This window comes from Phascolarctos cinereus, unplaced genomic scaffold (genome assembly GCF_003287225.1).
Source record: "Phascolarctos cinereus isolate Bilbo 61053 unplaced genomic scaffold, phaCin_HiC Scaffold_5;HRSCAF=322, whole genome shotgun sequence".
Lineage (NCBI taxonomy): Eukaryota > Metazoa > Chordata > Mammalia > Diprotodontia > Phascolarctidae > Phascolarctos > Phascolarctos cinereus.
Window position 1 is genome coordinate 335,092,878 of NW_027555958.1, and position 19,854 is coordinate 335,112,731.

A 19,854-nucleotide genomic window follows, 5' to 3' on the forward strand; every position below is an offset into this window, starting at 1 on the left:
GGGAAGGAAGGGGGAAAAAATTTTCAATTCAAAAGCATATGGAAGTGATTGTTGCTAAATCAAAATAAATTGATAAAATTTAAAAAAATAAACTTGAAAAAAAATAACAGCTCTTTTTGTGGGGGAAGAGAGCTGAAAATTGCAGGGATGCCCATCAATTGTGGGATGGGTGAACAAGAGGTGGTACATGATTGTGATGGAATACTACTGTGCTATAAGAAATGATGAACTCAATGATCTTAGAAAACATGGATAGGCTTGCACGAAATAATGAAGAGTGAAATGAGCAGAACTAAGAGAACATTGTATACAGGAACAGTAATATTGTTTTAAGAATTCTGAGTGACTAAATAATTTTGACTATTATAAATACCCAAATTAACTACAAAAGACATATGAAGGAAGATGCTATCTGCATCCAGAGAAAGAATTGATAAATAGAAGTAGGTATAGGATGGTTTCATATATATGTGTGTATATGTATGTTTGTATAGATATATATGTGTGTGTGTGTACTTATGCATATTTATGTCTAATGGTGGCCATCTCTAGGACAGGGTTGGGAGAGGGAAGAAAAAAAGGGAAAAAATTACATGATAACTTTATTATATATTTATAAGGAATACAAGTTGTACCCAACATACTCTTCAATCTAGTAACAGTGGCTTCTTTGCTGTTCCTTGAACACAACATTCTATATCCTAGCTCAATGATTTTTACTGGCTGCTCTTCATGCCTGGAATTCTCTCTCTTATCTCTGCTTCCTGGATTCCCTAGCTTCTTTCAAGTACCTTTCCAAATTCCCCTTAATTTTAGTACTTCTCTCAATTGATTTTCTCCAATTTATCATGTATATATCTTGTTTATACATAATTGCTTGCATGTTGCTTCCCCCATTAGACTTCTTGTTCTTTGAAACAGGAATGTTTTTTATATCCCTAGCACTTTGCACAGTGCCTGGCACATAGTAGGTGCTTAATCAATACTTGCTGACTTGACTTGCAAGACAAAAAAAAATTAGTTCAATAAAACAACTGCTTCAGTGATGATATCTGATGATACATCCAAGATTATACATTTAGTTTCCCATCTTTTTGCTTGGAAGAGGGAAGCATATTACACTGTATTTTCTCCAGGACTAAGACTAGTTATCATAGCTAGTTAGAGTTCTGCTTCCTTTTAATGTTTACAGTTAAATTATTATGATTACTATGTATATTGCTATACTTATTAACATGATACTATGCATCATTTCATACAAATCTTCCAAGGTTTCTCAAAATTCCTCATATACATCATTCCTTACTGTATAATAATATTCCATTATATTTATAGATCATTTTATTAATCTATTCCCCAATTCATTGGCACCTACTTTGTATCTAATTCTTTGCTGCAATGGAAAGTTCTGTTATGAAAAGTTTGGTGTATATGGCGTATTTCTTTCTGTTTTCAGCCTCCTTGACCTATGTGCCCCATAGTGGAATTGCTGGGTAAAATAATATGAATACTTTAGTCACTTTTCTTATATGACTCTAAATTATTTTCCTGAACAGTTAGACCAGTCAACAGCTCTAACAATAGTATATTAATGGGTCCATGTTTTCACAGTACTTCCAGCTTTTTTCTATATTTTTGTCATCATTGTCATTTTCCTTGGTGAAAGGTGAAACTTGAGAGCTGTTTAATTTGCAGTTCTCTTACCATGAGCAGTTTGGCTCTTTTTCGTGCTCTTTCCTAGGCCCAGAATGTTCTCTCTAGCCATCCTTTAAAGCCTAACTCAAATGCCAGTTCTTCTATAAAGTCTTCCGTGATCATTCTTTCTCTCCTATCCCATAGCATTTCATTTTGCAACCCTCTGATGTGTTTATCATGTAATAATGTCTATTCTAGTTATTTCTATATTTTTAAACTCCATGAAAGTAGGGAGGGACAGGGTCTTATCTAAACTGAATTCCGCCTCACACAATGCTTTTTTCACTGCAGGTCCTAAATACTTATCTGTCATTTGAATAATGAAATGAATGGATTCATTGATCTGGTACATTATGGAACCTTATATTAAATATCAATCTTCCTTATCACCATTTATTTATATTATCTTACTCTGTGGTATCCCATGATAAAGTTACAAGTCCTCAAATGCTTTGGTTGATCTCTCTTGTGGCCCATTGCCACTGGAGCCATTTGCCATTTTGTGAGAAAGTCTGGCCTAGTGTTATATGAGCAATGGCTACATCTCTTAACCCTTCTAGGTCTGTAGGCAAACAAATAAAGAGAAAACCACAAACCTTTTGATCATGGAAACCACTAGCTCATGGCTTGCATTTTGCATATGATGGCTCCAAGATGCACAATTTACATTTACAAATTACTTTGTGAATAACCAGATACTTATTCCACAACTTATTATTTGAATACCTCATGGCAGCAAGGCTTCAACTTTGCTCAACCAGAAAATTCAATTCAACATTTATTGAGCATATACTATATGTAAGACATTGTAATGGGTGCTGGGGATACAAAGATAAAGTTAGGAAGTCCTTGCCCTTTTAAAGTTTAAAATACAGTACTGTAAAATGAATATAATCTAATGTTACACATGGCTCATGCTTAAGGACCTACATAAGACTCTCCTCATTGATAGAGAGAATGATTATTCAACTATCCTTGCCTGGGTAAGGGACATTTTTGGTCAGTAATTCTCTCCACCAGTGAGGAGACCCTTTTATGTAAGTCCTTAGGTTTGTGCCTTAGATTATACCTGTAATCAAAATTGGATAATAACTACAAAGAAAAGGTGCTTACAAAAAAGCTAAAGCAAAGAGAAGTACAAGCTTGTACTTTCCTAACAAGAAGTAGCAAATATATTTCTAAAACAAATAAGGAACATTTCCTGATGGGCAAAGGTCCATCCTCTGAACATACACATACACATATCATTTACATTGGTAATTCTTCATAAATAGCCAGATACTTATTTCTTGACTTATTCACTGAATATCACTGAAAAAAGCATATTCTAGTAATTCTGAGGTGCTTGAAGTATCTCTCTTTAGGGAGGCCTGAGCAGTGAAGTGTTCATTGAGGAGTAATTCCTTAGGGGACAAAACCTAATTATACTGCTGAGAAATTCCAAAGAGCCAATTTCCTTCCAAACAGCTTATTGGTTGAAGTGGTTTCTAATGAAATGACCCTTCTCCATCACATCAAGCAGAGAGTGGCAGTTGAGAAACAAAAACGGCTTAGTTGAAGTAAAGGTAATGATGGCTCTTCCCAGAGGGCAGTCAGTGGTTGTGGTTTCCCATCCTTCATATGACCCAGCTTTTATTTTTGCTCTTGTACATAAGAAAGAGGGCACACTTGGCCTAACGTGCCATAGGTGGAGTTTGCCAGGACTGCCATTAGCTTTCTTGGAATTAGTGTGGTCAGACCCTTGTATGATGATTTCATCACAGCCCCATCCATCTCAGTGATTCACGAAAAAGGGAGAGTTGTGGCCTATGTTAACTGTCCCACCTGATTAGTTTACTGTTATCTTCAAAAAAACAGGGAGGGGGTGAGCTTGATAAATTGGGATTAAGAATGGAGATGGTGATTTGTTAGTTTGTTCAGAGTTTAGTATGGCCAAACATCTGTTTGTGATTTAAATTGTAAAGCTAACTGCTGTCCAAAAACATTCCATATTCATCCCTTAGTCAGTGATTACAATATTGGATAGTGGACCACCCATATTTGGCCAGCAATAATTCACTGAGAGACAAAGGAACAAAAATTTCTCTACATTAAGGACTCCATAAAGGATTGAAGGCTAGGTACACCCCACACATGTTGAGAGCTTCAGGTTCTGCCGGCTTGTTCTGTGATTTTTTCCTTGATTTTTTTTTCTTTTCTTTTTTTCTCTTTTCTTTTCTTTTCTTTTCTTTTTTTTTTTTTTTGCAGACAGACTGGCACCAGCCAACTAAGTTAAGCATTAAATTAAGAAAATCTAAGTCTATTTTTTGCTTCTCAGAATCATTATTTCACAATTAACCTTCCCCTTTCAATTACTTCGCTATCAGATTCAATGTTCCTGGGGAGTTAGCTCTGGCATCTGAGTTTCTTAGAGCTAGAAGCTTTATCAGTCATTTGTAGATGATTCATATTTATAGCACCATCCATTCAACCCTATTCATTATCTATTTCTGGGGCAAACATCCTCACTAGTAAACAAACAAGCAGTTCTACTCTTCAGTCCCCTACCACAGATGGATATACCAACTTCAAACTGGTCATATTATGATACAGAAGCTCAGTAGTGTCAAATTCACATAGAAACGAGGGTGACCAAACCATACGTAAGTATTCCTGTAGGCCACATATTGACTTAGAAAGCCACATATTAATATCATTTATGTTTTATTTTATTTTAATTAATTTTGTCAAATAACTCCCAATTACATTTTAATCTGTTTCAGGCACATGTGAGAATGTTGTGGGTCCCATGTTTGACACTGCTCTGATAGTTCACCTATTACAGGCAACTTAATCATTGGATTCTGCTAAGAGATAAGTTTAATTTCCAAGTTCTTTCAATACATAGATGGATCTGTAACCTCCTCAATGTATATATTTAATAGGCGTATACATGTTGCCTCCCCCAGCTGAAATGTAAGCACCTTGAAGGCAGAGGCTGTTTTATTTTTGCCTTTATCCCCCCCCCACCACCTAGTGCCTGACACACAGTAGGTGCCTAACCAATGCTTACTGGCTGATTGACTGATTCATGTGGGTGCTCCCCTCAATGTTTCGGACTATGCCCTATCTATGTCCTCACTTTGTGTTGCTTGCTCCCAACTATGACCAAAATAATTGACTCTAATATGATGACTTTCAACAAATAGATTGTAAGTCATACTTTATTATGAAAAGTAAAACCCTTAAAATCTTCAGTCTTCAAACGAGAGGGATGGTTGCTATGCATATGAGAGAATGGATTCTCTGTTAATGTGGGGAATAAGCACAAAACCTTTTCCAAACAAAAGACAAGAGTACTTGCTGATATCATCTCACTACAGAATACAGAAGTCTAACACTTTTCTCAGAATCAAAGGGCTTATTTGGTGAGCTGTGCCTAAATCCTTAAAAGCCTATCAGCCCACTTAGATACACATTCTCTTTATCCCTCTCTTTCCATTTCAGCACCATCATTGACCATGTACACAGCTTGTGGCAATTAAACAAATCACTGTCCAAGTATTAGTGACTCTTAAACATTTGACTGCTTGGAGCTAAAGTCTAGCATTTTCACATCTGGAAAATACCAAGATCAGAGCTTAATTGAAAAAAAAACATGAGTTTTTTGTTTTGTTTTTTTCCATGCAAGAAACTAATGTTAACTAACTATTGTTAACTTCCTAAAGCTCAAGACCATCCCTCGGGTTTGATTTTTGAACTTCTTCCATCTGGTTGGGACTAATTATTTGAGTATGAGTTCAAATGAGATTTTTAAACGTCTGACTCATTGCAACCATAGTTTTAGCCAACACCTGCATTCCCATCTCCTGGCAACCTCTTCTCTCACTCTGACATGTCAGAGATGGCTAGAGGGAGGCTCCAACTGGAGAGAAATACTAGAGTTAGGGCAACAGGAATGCTTCTGTAAACTGCATATTTGACAGGGTGAATAGCTCTCAAAAGGAATGAATTATCATGGTGGGTCAATCATGAAATCTAACACATTGTTCTGTGTTTCATACAGGGACCTTACATGTGGTAAGGGCTCAATAAATGTTTGCAGAGTGAATGAGTGAATGAATGGCAGAAGCTGGTTCACCAGAACTTATGCAGAAAAAAAAAATCAGCTATTGCTTCTCCTAAAACTTACTTCTTTCCCACCATGAAGCTCCTGATGTGAATTTGTTGTACCATTGCTTTTTAGAGCTAAAATTAGGATAGGCAAAGTGGGCAGCTGATCAAGCTGAATCTTATGGGAAGAGGGGTTAAGGGGAGAAATGAAGGGCATTTTAAAATATTGCATTCTTTTCAATGCATACCACCTGGTGACCCAGTCCTGGAAGTAGGCTCACCAAATCCCCCCATGAAGGGTGGCAGTAGACAGAGTCTTTGGCACATGTTCCCAGGACTTGCACCTTTTGGGCCAGTTCACCTGGTCTAGTCTTTCCTCCCCATACTTTACGTGCTGCATCACATAGGTATCAGCCAATTAATCAATCACCAAGCATTTATCAAGTACCTGGATGCCAGGACCAGTGCTAAGTGCTAGGGACACAAAGAGAAAAAAAATAATTCTGTCACTTTCCTCAATGAGCAGTTTTCCAAGAAGAGAGGGCACCATGTGGGGACTCAGCAGTCCTTCATCTTAGGAGGCTACTTCTGTTTAACCTACCTGGCCTGTATGTACCACCTTGAGAAGAAAACGGAAACTGGGAGGTTTCTTTCCTCGGTTGTTCTATGCTGTTTTCCTGACTTGAACTGCTTGAGCCGCTGCTGCTCCCTGCTGACGTGCCCCCTCCACTGTCCACTTCTTCAATGTTGCCTCCACTGTGCTGGCTGGCATTACAATCCTTGCGCATTCTGTGAACACAGGAAATGCTTCATCAAATTCTCACTAGGATTCCTATACCAAAAATTCTGCTCAGCAACCAAGTTCGAGGTAACTACTGATCTCTTTCACCATGTGTAGGAGGTTAATAATGCAAATGGGAATGTCATGAGAGAAGGAAGAGTCCTCATTCCCACCTTAGTGATTTTGTAAAGGAAGAAACTTCACTGGGCTGAATAAGCAATAGCCTTTCACCTCTGCCCATCTTCTAATTAAAAGCCTGGAGAAAAGCAGTATTCAGGCACAACTTCTTAGAATTCATTAGGAGGAACCCAGAGTAGAAAGATAAGGTTTATATAGCTGGCAGGGCCATGCTGAGGGAGGTCAGGCCTGGCTTTCTGTAAGGTATATGAGACAATCACTCATAAAGATCCCTAGCCTCTGAAGCTCTGTGGGAACCGAAGACAGATTCTCAGCCTCTGTAACTTTGAGAAATAGCCATCTTCTCAGCTGTGTAAGAATTGCCCTCACTTCCCCATCTCAGACAGTGGGCCCAAGCCTATTTGCTATTTTCTGTGTACACCCTTTGTGTGTAATTGCTCGAATCACAAGAGGAAACCGATTCACAGTGGAATTTAAAGTCTGAGCAATTTGTGGTTTCTGCAGCATCCACTTGGATGCAGGAGTTTTTTTGGTTGGAAAAAAAACCTACCTTAACCACTTGTTTAGGAACCAGGACTTAATGTTGTCCAAGCTGATAGGTCCACCCCAAACGTTTCTCATCTGGCTGTGGGTACCCAGGTAGGATGTGGTTAAGGGAGAAACATACATGGGGTATCCTAGGGGCTGATCACAGGAGGAATTGATCAAGTTCCTTAGGACTTGCTTATTATTCTGGATACTGCCTCTCTCCGGATTACGGTTACGTAGGAATATGAGCTCTTGCTGTTGGCCGGCCCAGAGTCCTCGGACACATTCCTTGTTAACCTACAGGCCAGGGCCAGGTCAGGGAAGAAAAGCAGATGGATTCTCAAGTCAGGACTTCCATTTTAACTCATGTAAGAGACAATATGGTGTACAGTAGATAAAGGTGAGCTTAAAGTAAAAAAAAATGTAGAGCTACAAAAGACCATGCAGTTAGATGGAGCAGTATATAAGAATGCTGAACCAAACGCCATGAAGATCTGAGTTCAAATCCAGCCTCAGAGACCTATTAGCTGTGTGAGCTTGGGCAAGTCACTTAACTTCTCTCTGTCTCAGTTTCCTCATATGTAAGATAGGAATAATAAGAACATCTGTCTAATAGGATTGTTATGAAGATCAAATGAGATAATATTTGTAAGCACTCTGCAAACTTTAAACTGCCTTGTAAATGATTTGTTTATTCATTCATTTATCTATTAATTTATTAATTTATCTATTTATTTATTTATTCATATGTTGCCCAATCCTCTCAGCTTACAGATGAGGAAACTGAAAGAAACTAGGCCACACAGCTGACAGGGCCTGAACCCAGGTCCCCAGACTCTAGATACAGAGTTCTTTCTGTGCTACAATAATGTCTCCCACATCAGAAGACCTAGGTTTAAATAAGACCTTATTACACTCTTGCTATCTCTATGACTCTGGTCAAGTCATTTAAGCACTGAGAGCCCTGAGCTTTCCTATCTGTAAAATGGAGATAATTACATTTGTACTATATACTTGGAGGAGTTATTGTGAGGAAGGTGTTTTCTAAACTTTAAAGCACTTACAGATGTTAATTACTATTCATGGAGAGGGAGTAGGGCTCTGGGAGTAGGTCAGTGCTCTCATGCTCTTCTACAAAAGGCAAAAGCATCCCAGCCATAGAAGATGGGGACACATAAGGGAAATCAAAAGGAAATGGGATTATATTGCAACACATGGGATAATGGCTCCATGAAAGGAAGCATTTTCTGCCAGTAAGGGTTTCCAGGCCAAGAATGGCTTACTTCCTTCTCTGGAGTCTTAAGCAATAGATATAGTCACAAAGAAAGAGGAAAAGGACCCATACATACAAAAATATTTATAGTAGCTATTTTTGTAATGGCAAAGAATTGGGAATTGAGTGGGTGCCCCTCAGAAAAGAGCTGAACAAATCATGATATATGACTGTAATGGGATACTATTGTGTTATAAAAAATAATGAAAGGGATAGCTTCAGAGAGACCTGGGAAGACTTGTATGAACTGATTCAGAGTGAAGTAAACAGAACCAAGAGAACAATTTATACAATAACAACAATACTATAAAGATAACTTTGAAAGGATTTGGAACTCTGAGAAATGCAATGACAAACCACAATTCTAGAGGACTGATAAAACATGCTCCCCACCTCCTGACAGAGAGGTTATGGACTTGGGGGTAAAGAATGAGACATAGATTTTTTGAGCATGGGCAGTGTAGGAATTTGTTTTGTTCGACTATGCACATTTACTACAAGGGTTTTGTTTGCCTTTTCTTTCCAGGGGGAGTAAGAGGGAGAAAAAAATAGATTTCGGTTAATTGAAAAAATGAAATTTAATTTTAAAAATCGATTTATATCTACTTGGAATTGCCAAAGCAATAAGATTCCATGAAACAAACCAACCTCTAACTGATCTGTATCACTCTCTTTAGATATGTGCTGTTTTCTCTTTTTTTTATTATTTAGTATTTTTTCCCCAGTTACATGTAAAAACAATTTTTTAACATTCATTTTTAAAACTTTGAGTTCAAAATTCTTTCTCTTCCTCCTTCCACACCCCACTCATTGAGAACGCAAGCAATTAGATACAGGTTATACACGAGTAATCATTCAAAACACATCCATAGTAGTCATGTTGTGAAAGAAAACATAGACCAAAACAAAAAAAACAAAAACCTCAAGAAAAATAAAGTAAAAAAAAGTATGCTTCAATCTGCATTCAGATACCATCAGTTCTTTCTCTGGAGACAGATGACATTATTTCATCATAATTCCCTCAGAGTTGTCTTGGATCACTGTATTGCTAAGACTAACTAAGTCATTCACTGCTTATCATCTTATAATATTGCTGTTATTTTGTACACAGTACATTTCACTTTGCATCAGCTTATGTAAGTCTTTCCAGGTTTTTTTCTGAAAGCATCCTGCTGATTATTACTTATAGTACAATAGTATTCTATCATAATCACATACCACAACTTGTTCAGCCATTCCTCAATTGATGGGCATCCCCTCAATTTCCAATTCTTTGCCCCCAGAAAAGAGCTTCTATAAATATTTTTGTACTTATAAGTTCTTTTCCTTTTTGGTTTTTATCTCTTTTGGGATACAGACCTAGTAGTAGTATTGCTAGGTCAAAAGGTATGCATGCTTTTATAGCCCTTTCAGCATGGTTCCAAATTGCTCTGCAGAATGGTTGGATCAGTTCACAACTCCACTAAGAGTGCATTAACATCTCATTTTTCCCACATCCTCTCCAACATTTGTCATTTACCTTTTCTGCCCTATTAGCCAGTCTAATTCTGAGGCAGTACCTCAGAATTGTTTTAATTTGCATTTCTCTAATCAATAGTGAGTTAGAGTATTTTTTCATATGGCTATAGTTTTGATTACTTATCTGAAAATTGATCATATTTTTTGATCATTTAGCAATTGGGGAATGGTTCTTATTTTTTTATAAATTTGACTCAGTTCTCTATATGTTTGAGAAATGAGACCTTTGTCAAAGAAACTTGCTTCAAAATTTTTTCCACAGTCACTATTGTTAACTATTTTCCTCCATCCTATCCCCCTCCCCTGTTTATTATATTCTCTCTCTCCTTTCACCCTTAACCTTCTCAAAAGTGTTTTGCTTCTGATTACTCCATCCCCCAATCTGCCCTCCCTTCTATCATCCTCCCATTCTTTTATCCCTTTCCTCTGCTACTTTCCTGTGGGGTAAGACAGATTTCTATACTCAATTGTGTATGGATGTTATTCCCTCTTTGAGCCAATTCTGATGAGAGTAAGGTTCCCTCACTCCTCCTTACCTCCCCCCTCTCTTCTCCACTGTAAAAGTTTATTCTTTCCTCTTTTATGTGGGATAATCTACCCTATTCTACCTCTCCCAGTACATTCCTCTCTCTCCCTCCTTAATTTTATTTTTAGATATCATCCCTTAATATTCAACTCACACTTGTGCCCTCTGTATTATACTCCTTTTAACTACCCTAATAATGAGAAAGGTCTTATGAGTTACAAATATCATCTTCCCATATAGGAATGTAAACAGTTTAACCTTATTAAGTCTCTTATGATTTCCCTTTCCTGTTTACCTTTTTATGCTTCTCTTGAGTCTTGCATCTGAAAATCATGTTTTCTATTCAGCTCTGGTCTTTTCATCAAGAATGCTTGAAAGTCCTCTATCTGATTGAATGTCAATTTTTCCTCCTGAAAGATTATACTCAGTTTTGCTGGGAAGGTGATTCTTGGTTGCAATCCTAGCTCCTCTGTCCTCTGGAATATATTCCAAGACTTACGGTCCTTTAATGTAGAAGCTGCTAAATCTTGTGTTATCCTGACTGTGGTTCCACATTACTTGAATTGTTTCTTTCTGGCTGCTTGCAATAGTTTCTCCTTGACCTGGGAACTCTGGAATTTGGCTATAATATTCCTGGGAGTTTTCATTTTGGGATCTCTTTTCAAGAGGTTATTGGTGGATTCTTTCAATTTCTATTTTACCCTCTGGTTCTAGAATATCAGGGCAGTTCTCCTTGATAATTTCTTGAAAGATAATGTCTAGGCCAGGGGTGGTGAACCTGCAGTTTTAAGGCCACATGTGGCCTTCAAATCCTTAAGTGTGGTCTTTGTACTGTAAAATTTGGATTCAGTCAAAAGGCCACACTTAGGGATTTAGAAGGCCACATGTGGCCTTAAGGCTGCAAGTTCCCAACCCCTGTTCTAGGCTCTTTTTTTGATCATGGCTTTCAGGTAATACCATAATTTTAAAATTATCGCTCCTGGATCTATTTTCCAAGTCAGTTGTTTTTACAATGAGATATTTTACATTGTCTTCTATTTTTTCATTCTTTTGGTTTTGTTTGATTCTCATAAAGTCATTAGCTTCTATTTGCTCCATTCTAATTTTCAAGGAATTATTTTTTTTCAGTGAGATTTTGGATCTCCTTTTCCATTTGGCCAATTTTCTTTTTTAAGGCATTCTTCTTCTCATTGGCTTTTTGTACCTCTTTTACCATTTGGCCTAGTCTATTTTTTTAAGGTGTTATTTTCTTCAGTATTTTTTGGTGTCTCCTTTACCAAGCTGTTGACTTGTTTTTCTTGCATCACTCTCATTTCTCTTCCCAATTTTTCCTCTATCTCTCTTGCTTGATTTTCAAAATACATTTTAAGTTCTTCTATTGCCTGAGACCAATTCATATTTTCCTTGTAGGCTTCAGATGTAGAAGCTTTGACTTAGTTGTCTACTTCTGAGTGTGTGTTTTGATCTTCCTTGTCACATAGTAACTTTCTATGGTAGGAGATTTTTTTCCATTGACTGCTCATTTTCCTAATCTATTGCTTGACTTTTATTTCTTTGTTACAGTAGGGCTCTACTTCCAGGGTGGAGGGAGCACTGTCCCAAGCTTCAGGGTTTTTGTGCAGCTGTTTTCAGTTCTTCCAAGGTGGTATGATATAAGGAGAGGTGTTTACTCCACTCCTGGCCTGTGCTCTGGTCTGTGAACGATCACAAGTGCCCTTTTCTGCCCTGGAAATGAGGAGGATCCTGCTCCACTGCTGCTACTGCAAAATGTGCTATGCTAGTGCTCCTCCTCACCCTGGGACTGCCACCCAGGACTGTGACCTGGACTTGAGTATGGGCAAAACAACAGATTCCTGCCTCAGTGCCACCAAAAAGAAACCTGTACTCTCCTTCTGACTAGTTGTTAACCCCTTTACCATCTGTGGGCTGAGAGCTCCGGAAGCAGCCACTGCTGCTGCCACTGCTGATTCAGTCACTCCCAAGGCCTGCTCCTGGTTTGCTGTGGCCAGAGCTGTGCTCATGTGGCCTGCACTAGACTGTGTTCCTCTCTCACCTTCGCGTAACAGACCTTTCCTGCTGACCTCCCAAGTTGTCTTGAGCAGGAAATTTGTTTCACTTTGTCTTTTTGTGGGTTCTTCTGCTCTAGAATTTGTTTAGAGTAATTTTTAAAGGTATCTGGAGAGATTTGGGGGGGAGAGCTTAGGCAAGTTCCTGCCTTTACTCTGCTGTCTTGGCTCTGCCCTTTCTCTAACTTCTTGCTAACTTCTCCAGCTTTAAACCATTGGTGTGAACTCATTTTCCTATCTCCTACCAAGCTCTTGCATTTACTTAACCCATGAACACCGACTTACTTGTCATGCATTCATATTATTCTATTATAGCACAACTTAAAGCATCCCTTCATTATTAATTAGTCCCCAATCATAGACTCAAGTATGTCCCATACCTTTCCTGTGGTATAGACATTCAACAGGACACTTTCATGCTACTTCCTTGAATAAGACATAGCTTTTTGTTTTTGTTTTATGGTGATGGCATGCTTGGCACTCTCCCTCCTTACTCTACTGCTTTGGCATTGTACACAGATAAATATAGTCTAAATGTAGCATGGGCCATGAAATAGAGAGAAATGGACTAAGTGACTTCCACAAGTACCTTCTTAATCAAACAATCAACAAACATTTATGAAACCCCTACTATATGCCACAAATTTTTTAAGGTTCTGAGGATACAAATACAAAAGTGAAACAATTCTTCAAGGAGTTTACAATCTAGTCAGTGGTTCTGAAAGGTACCAAATGATATTTAAAATGAAGGAAACTCATCTTGTCACCCTAGTCTGTTGATTGGTAAATGCTCATTTAGAAACAAATTACTGAAATGGCGTATGGATTCACCAAGATGGCACCAACAATCAATCCTCATCTCCTTGGATACACCCAAAAATAAGAAATGGATTTTCAAAACAAATCCTACTGTACCTTGATCACCTTGAAGCTCAGGTAGCTTTTGTGTAGCATGATAACCTTATATTCATCCGTGCCTTCATCTACCACATGCCTCAGGGTGAGAAGCTCCTCTTTGTTGGACAGGACAGCACTCCTCCATGCAGGATCTCCTTCATGGCAAATCACCACCTTTTTCTCAAAGGATTGAATGGCTTCATAAAGGACCACAGGATCCTCATATTCATCTAGACACGTGAACTGGTCCTGAAAAAATAAAATCCACCCAGAGGCTTAATTACAACTTGAACATCTAGTCTTGTTTAACAGAGCCTCATCCCCTAATAATGAATTGATCACCAAATCCACATTTCTTCCTTTGTTCTCTTCTTTGTAGCACAGGCTTCAGGCAGGTGTCACTTTGTCAACATCGGGGATATATTTCATAAGAGTGGTGATTTCTTACTTCTTCTGTCCACTAGGAAGGCATTTGACTAAGATCCACATGCAATTCCAATGTAGCCTGGATAACTTTGGCCTCTTTGGAATATCACTACCCCATTGCAGTTTACCACCCAACGTCAGCTTCCCATTAGAGAAGAACAACAGTCACAACAACAAAAACAAGTAGATGAAGGGGCTGAGAAATTAACCCTATGAAATGGAATTCAACTACATAAGTAAACTAAATAGCAAATCCATGGAGTGAAAGAGGTGATGCCTTCTCTTAAGAAACAGGAGTCTTTCCTTAAACTCTCTACTTTTACCATTGCCTTTCTTTTCTTTTCTTTATTGATGGTGTCAGGGAAAATCACAGATGTAAGAGATTAACAAAGGAACATACCTGATGAAGCTTTAAAGACATCCTTATAGCTGGGGCGACAACTTTATGCAGCAGATCCATGTCAGCAAACACCCATTCATCTCTTGATGTTATTCTAAAGTCACCTTTGAACAGGGCATGGAGACCATACAGAAAGGAGTCTAGGCTGTAAAATAATGTTGTTCCTTATTTTCGACGCAGAGTGGAAAAGGCTTGGAGGAAGCCAGTTATTTCAAACAAGATTTTTCTTCCCATTTGTCTTTGTCAAAATCCCAGTGTCACTGTCTTAGCATGAGTTAAAGAACTGGAAATACTACAAGCTATTCCACTGGGTCAAGATGACTGGCCCCTGATTCACAGCATCACGCCAGACTCCCAGAGACCACAAATCTTATTCCTGTCCTCATATCAAATAATGAGTATTACACTGTTGTAATCATTTTTATAGATTTTATAAGCCATGGAACTGTCTGTCTGATCGATGTTATATTAGAGAACACAGAAAGTATTTTTGGTCAGAATACACTTTTGTTAATGCTGTTCATGGCTAACCATTTGGGGATCCAGCCTACAGTGCCAAGAAAATAAAGAGACCAGCTTATCTCAATGCTGACAACAGTCACAACCAGCAACTTGGCACTTGCAGACAACACTTTTATCTAGGGGGCTGGTGATGCAGTCTGTGTTATCCAGGGTCATTTATCTCCCTGGCTTCTGGATGTCATTTAGAGTTACGTCACTACTCCTTGAGGACAGGGACTATTTTTTATTTTGTTTTTGTCTTTGTAACTGTACTGTGCCTTGTACATAGAAGATGTTTCATAAACATTTGTTGAAATAAATTAAATTGAATTGAATTAGTGATGAGATGCAGAATGGTACAGTGGAAAGAGTGTTACGTCTAGAGTCAGGGGTCTTAGGTTTTAATCCTGCCTCCAATGCTTGTGTGACTTTGGGCAAATCACCAAATCCAGTGGGTCTCAGTTTCCTCATCTATAAAATAAAGAGATGGGACTAGATGGCTTCTGAGATTCTCCTGGTTTTAGTTCTATGACCCTATGTCACTCTACTAGAGTATGGGCTAGGGAAATAAAGGAAAATTTTTTAAAAATTCTACTCATTAGTAACTTTGGTAAGTGTTGTGATGGAAGAGGAAGTCAAAACTAGTGATGGAAATGATCTTTGGGAATTATCTGTATTTTTCAATTATCCATGCCCCCCCCTTCTCCTTATTTGCTACAAATACATGATCACCTTCTATATATAGAACAAAAGGTTCAGTTAAGTGAGCTTTCTCTCAGTATCTGGGCTGCTCTTCCTCTCCTCCCCAACTCCCATTTTTGTAGAATATGAGAAATAGGGTTTGGGGAGTTACTCATCCTAAATTCTTAGGGTGGGGGGAGGTGATCTGCTCCTCTCTCTCTCTTTTTATTACCATTAAAACATTATTTAGTATTCTTCCTCTCACAACCTTGGGGCATTTTATTCTGAATTCCTTGCTGAATCCCAGTGAGGTAGTTAAATGACAAGTACAAGAAACATCATCCCTAATAGTGTTGAACTGGGAGAGAATGTGAAGGAAAACGTGTGTGAAAGGGGCTCTCTGAGGATGGCTGGCTCATAAGGATTTAATGACTTGGCTCACTGAACAAGTCTCTTGACTCAACACGAGGCATTTAGACCTGCACATTAGGGAAATGATTCCACTGATTACCATTTTTACATTTATTTGCAAAGTGTACTATGCTCATTAATTTCTCCTCACAACTCCCTAGAGAGAGATGTCCACATTCAATGGTCAGCTTGGACAGGAGAAAATGAAACTGTGAAGCATTGGCCACCAGGACTCCTTATTGACAAGGAAGACCATTTGAACCTCAGTGAGAGGGGGGATGTGTCTCCAGAATGCAGACAAGCCTCCCATGGATTGCCTTGGAGCAGTGAGGCCCTAAGGCTTTCTGTTACAACTGGGCACAGTGAATTTGCTACATAAGACAATCTATGCTGGTTGACTTTCCTAGTAAGAAAAGGGAATAAGGCCAAGGGTAGGGGCTTTTAAAATGTTTACAGTGTTTTTTTCCCCTAAGGCCTCAACTGAAAGCATTTAAAAATATGCCCTGTCCCCACGGAAGAGAACTAAGTACTGAATTGAGAGAGAGCTAAGTCCTAGAAATGGGGGAGTAAGGAGTGGGGAGGGGTGGGCTGTCTTCCAGGAAGGACTCAATTCAGTCCTATACTCAGGGATCTATAGGCATGGTGCTGTAGAAATGTATACATAAGAAAAACACCATTCCCATTTTATGGATGGAGGAATGACAAGCAAAGATGAATGGGTTTGCCCAAGGTCCCCTAGCTAATCAAAAGCGAGGCCAGAAAGAGGATGCTGCTAATCAAAAGTGAGGCCAGAATGAGGATACAGGGTTCCAGGCTGCCAGTGTATTTCTTTCTCAACTATATTTTAAAGGAACAAGATTTGACTTTGGCTTAACAAGGGCCAAGAAAAACAAAGTTCCACCCAGGGCTTGCACAGATGCTGAGCTCTGATCCAAAACCACCTCCAAACAACAACAGATTATATGAAGTTTCTATTTTCAGTGAAAATGATATATCATGCCACTCAATTCTGCTCACATGGAATGGTGCAAAGTGGAGAAAACACAAAAATAGAATTTTTCCTCAGCACCTTAGAGATGAAACACTCCAACTTTATGATGCATATATTACTTGTCTTATTCTCTAGAGAAGGAAAATCTCTTCTTAATTGCATTTTCTTAATTATTTCAGGAGAAATGAAAAAAATATGTGGCGAGATAGTGTGGGAGTGAGGTAGAGGAAAGAAGTGGGCACTAGACACTGATAACATATTTCTGATTTGGATCTGATAGAAGCTCTTGAATTTCCAAGCTGGAAAGAACCTGAATCTCCATAGGGATATAGATAGATAGATAGATAGATAGATAGATAGATAGATAGATAGATAGATAGATAGATAGATGATAGATACACACACACATATATACATATATACACATATACATATACACATATACATATACAAACACATACATGCATATACGCAGACACATGCATGCACATTCATACACATATATGTATATCTATATACCTTATTGTTTTCAAAGTGATATACGTATATATCTTCAAAGAGTAATGTCTAAACATATAAGTACATGACATATATTTAAAGACACAGCAATGGAATTGGTGAGAGATATTATGGTATAGAGGCCAGATGACTAGTCCTGAAGCCAAAAGAACCTGGATACAAGTCTTGTCCCTGCCAGAGAGATGTGTCCATCTCTCTAAGCCAGTAAGTTACAGTGCATTTACAATCCAGAATTGACACAGGAAGTTTCTACTTCAGGAGCTGAAATCACAGGTCCAGACTGAATTTTTTTTTTAAAGTTCCTCTTTTACCTTCCCAGTGTGCCTTTCATAGTACTACTTCCTATCTCTTCCCCACCATGCCCTCTACACACACACACACACACACACACACACACACACACACACACACACACCCAGTAAAGAGCTGGTGAAGAGACTACTATACAAAGCAGAGTTCATTTGAGGGAAGCAAGGCCAAGCAGACAGCATATAGCCAAGGAAAGTACCCCCTATGAATAACAAAAGGCAACCAGGATGTTAGCTTTGCCAACCAGTCAGGAAAAGAGCACATTCAGTTGTGGAGAGCACTAAATTAGGTGCCATGCAAAATTTAAAAGGAAAGAGAAGACCAAGTCTTTAAAGATAGATTTTAAAACCTTTTGAGAAAGATTGAACAAAGCTAGATTTAAACACATAACATTTATATCCCAGCAGCATGTGAACATCTATAAAGCCCTAGTTCTTAACAGACATGTATGTGCAAAATCTTTTGTTAGACAAAAACACCACTAGAAATAATGTGATTCTTTAATAATATTGATTAATTCTATGTACCAGCATTGTGTTATGTGCTGGGGACACGAATACAAAAGGGAAAGAGCTCCAGCATTCAAGAAACTTAAGGAAGACAATCCATACATGTAAAAGTTGCCCAAAAATTTTAGTGCAGTTTTAAGCTTAAAATCCACAATAATGATAATGATTATTAACAATTATAGATAATTTATATATTATTATTATTCATAATAACTGGGCATCTAGATGGTGCAGTGTATAGAGTGCCTGTCTTGGAATCAGGAAGAGTTCAAATTTGGCCCCAAACACTTACTAGTTGTGTGACCCTGAGCAGGTCACTTAATCCTATGTGACTCAGTTTCCTCATCTGTGAAATGAGCTGGAGAAGAAAATGGCAAACCACTCCAGTATCTTTGCCAAAAAAACCTCAAATGAGGTCAAGAAGAGTTGGACATGGGTACAAATGAATGGATAATACATAATATATTAAAATGTATTAACTATGTTTTTCCTATATAATTAATAATGTATTAAAATACAACATAATGGAATATAGTAATTATAATAGTGATAGTGATGATTATGATAATAATAGATAACATTTGTGTAGTGTGTACTATGTGCTAGTCACTGTGCTAAGCATTATACAATGATTATCTCATTTGATCCTCACAACAACCCTGTAGTAGGTGCTATTACTATCCCCACTTTACAGATAAAGAAACTAAGGTAAACAGAGGTTAAATAAGTTGCCCAGAATCACACAGCTAGAAAGTGTCTAAGTCTGGATTTGAACTCAGATCTTTCTGACTCCAGGCCTGGAGCTCACCCAGTTGCCCCTATGAATACTTTTGGGACATCCTATTTAAATGTGTGTAATGAACATATACTAGTTTTCAGTATGAGGGGAAGGTGGTGCAGGTATCACAAAAATAGTTTCCTGTAGAAGGTGGTGATTATGTTAGTCTTGAAATCAGGGATTCCAAGAGTCAGAAAGCTGAGGAGGGATTGTATTTCAGGCATGGTGGACAGCATGGGGTGCTGGGAGGTGAGACGGAATATGAAATAGCTGGTAGGACAGCATGGCAGGACTACAGCACATATAGAGGGGTGTAAGAAGTTTGGAAAGGTAGGAAGGGATAAGATTGTGAAGAGGCTTAAATGTCAAATATAGGAATTTATATTTATTCTAGAGGCAATAGGAAATGATAAATAGCTCATACCTGGGCGTGCATTTTTTTTTCACTTGAAAAGCCTGTTTTTTTAATGTTTTTGCTTTGATATTACACAATTAGAACAGTACCATTTGGCTTCCCAGGAATGAATCCATCCACAATGTCAACTCAATTAAGAGCTCATTAAAAGGAACAGTACCACTGAAGCAAAGAATGTTAGGGTCCCTAGCAATCATGTAGTTCTACCCTTTCATCTTATGATGAGGAAACTGAAGCCCAGACAGGTCACATGACTTGCAAAGCATTGGATAAGTAATTAGTAATAGAAATAGAGCTAGAACAAATATCTCCTGTCTTGGTTGTGTACTCTTTTGCACTGCTTTGTTCTCAGTTTACTTCTCTTTCTCAGCACTCAAGGAATGAGTTTGGGGTCCAGTGA

At 38.2% G+C, this 19,854-nt stretch overlaps 1 protein-coding gene across 1 annotated transcript in view; it reads right to left on the minus strand.

Annotated features, from left to right (window-relative positions):
- PCNX2 (pecanex 2) overlaps positions 1-19,854 on the minus strand; it is a 363,956-nt gene that overhangs the window by 8,967 nt on the left and 335,135 nt on the right. The window contains 4 exon segments of the mRNA XM_021000480.2: positions 6,389-6,576; positions 7,257-7,531; positions 13,533-13,763; positions 14,341-14,485. Of these exon segments, the coding sequence (XP_020856139.2) occupies positions 6,389-6,576; positions 7,257-7,531; positions 13,533-13,763; positions 14,341-14,485 (839 nt within the window).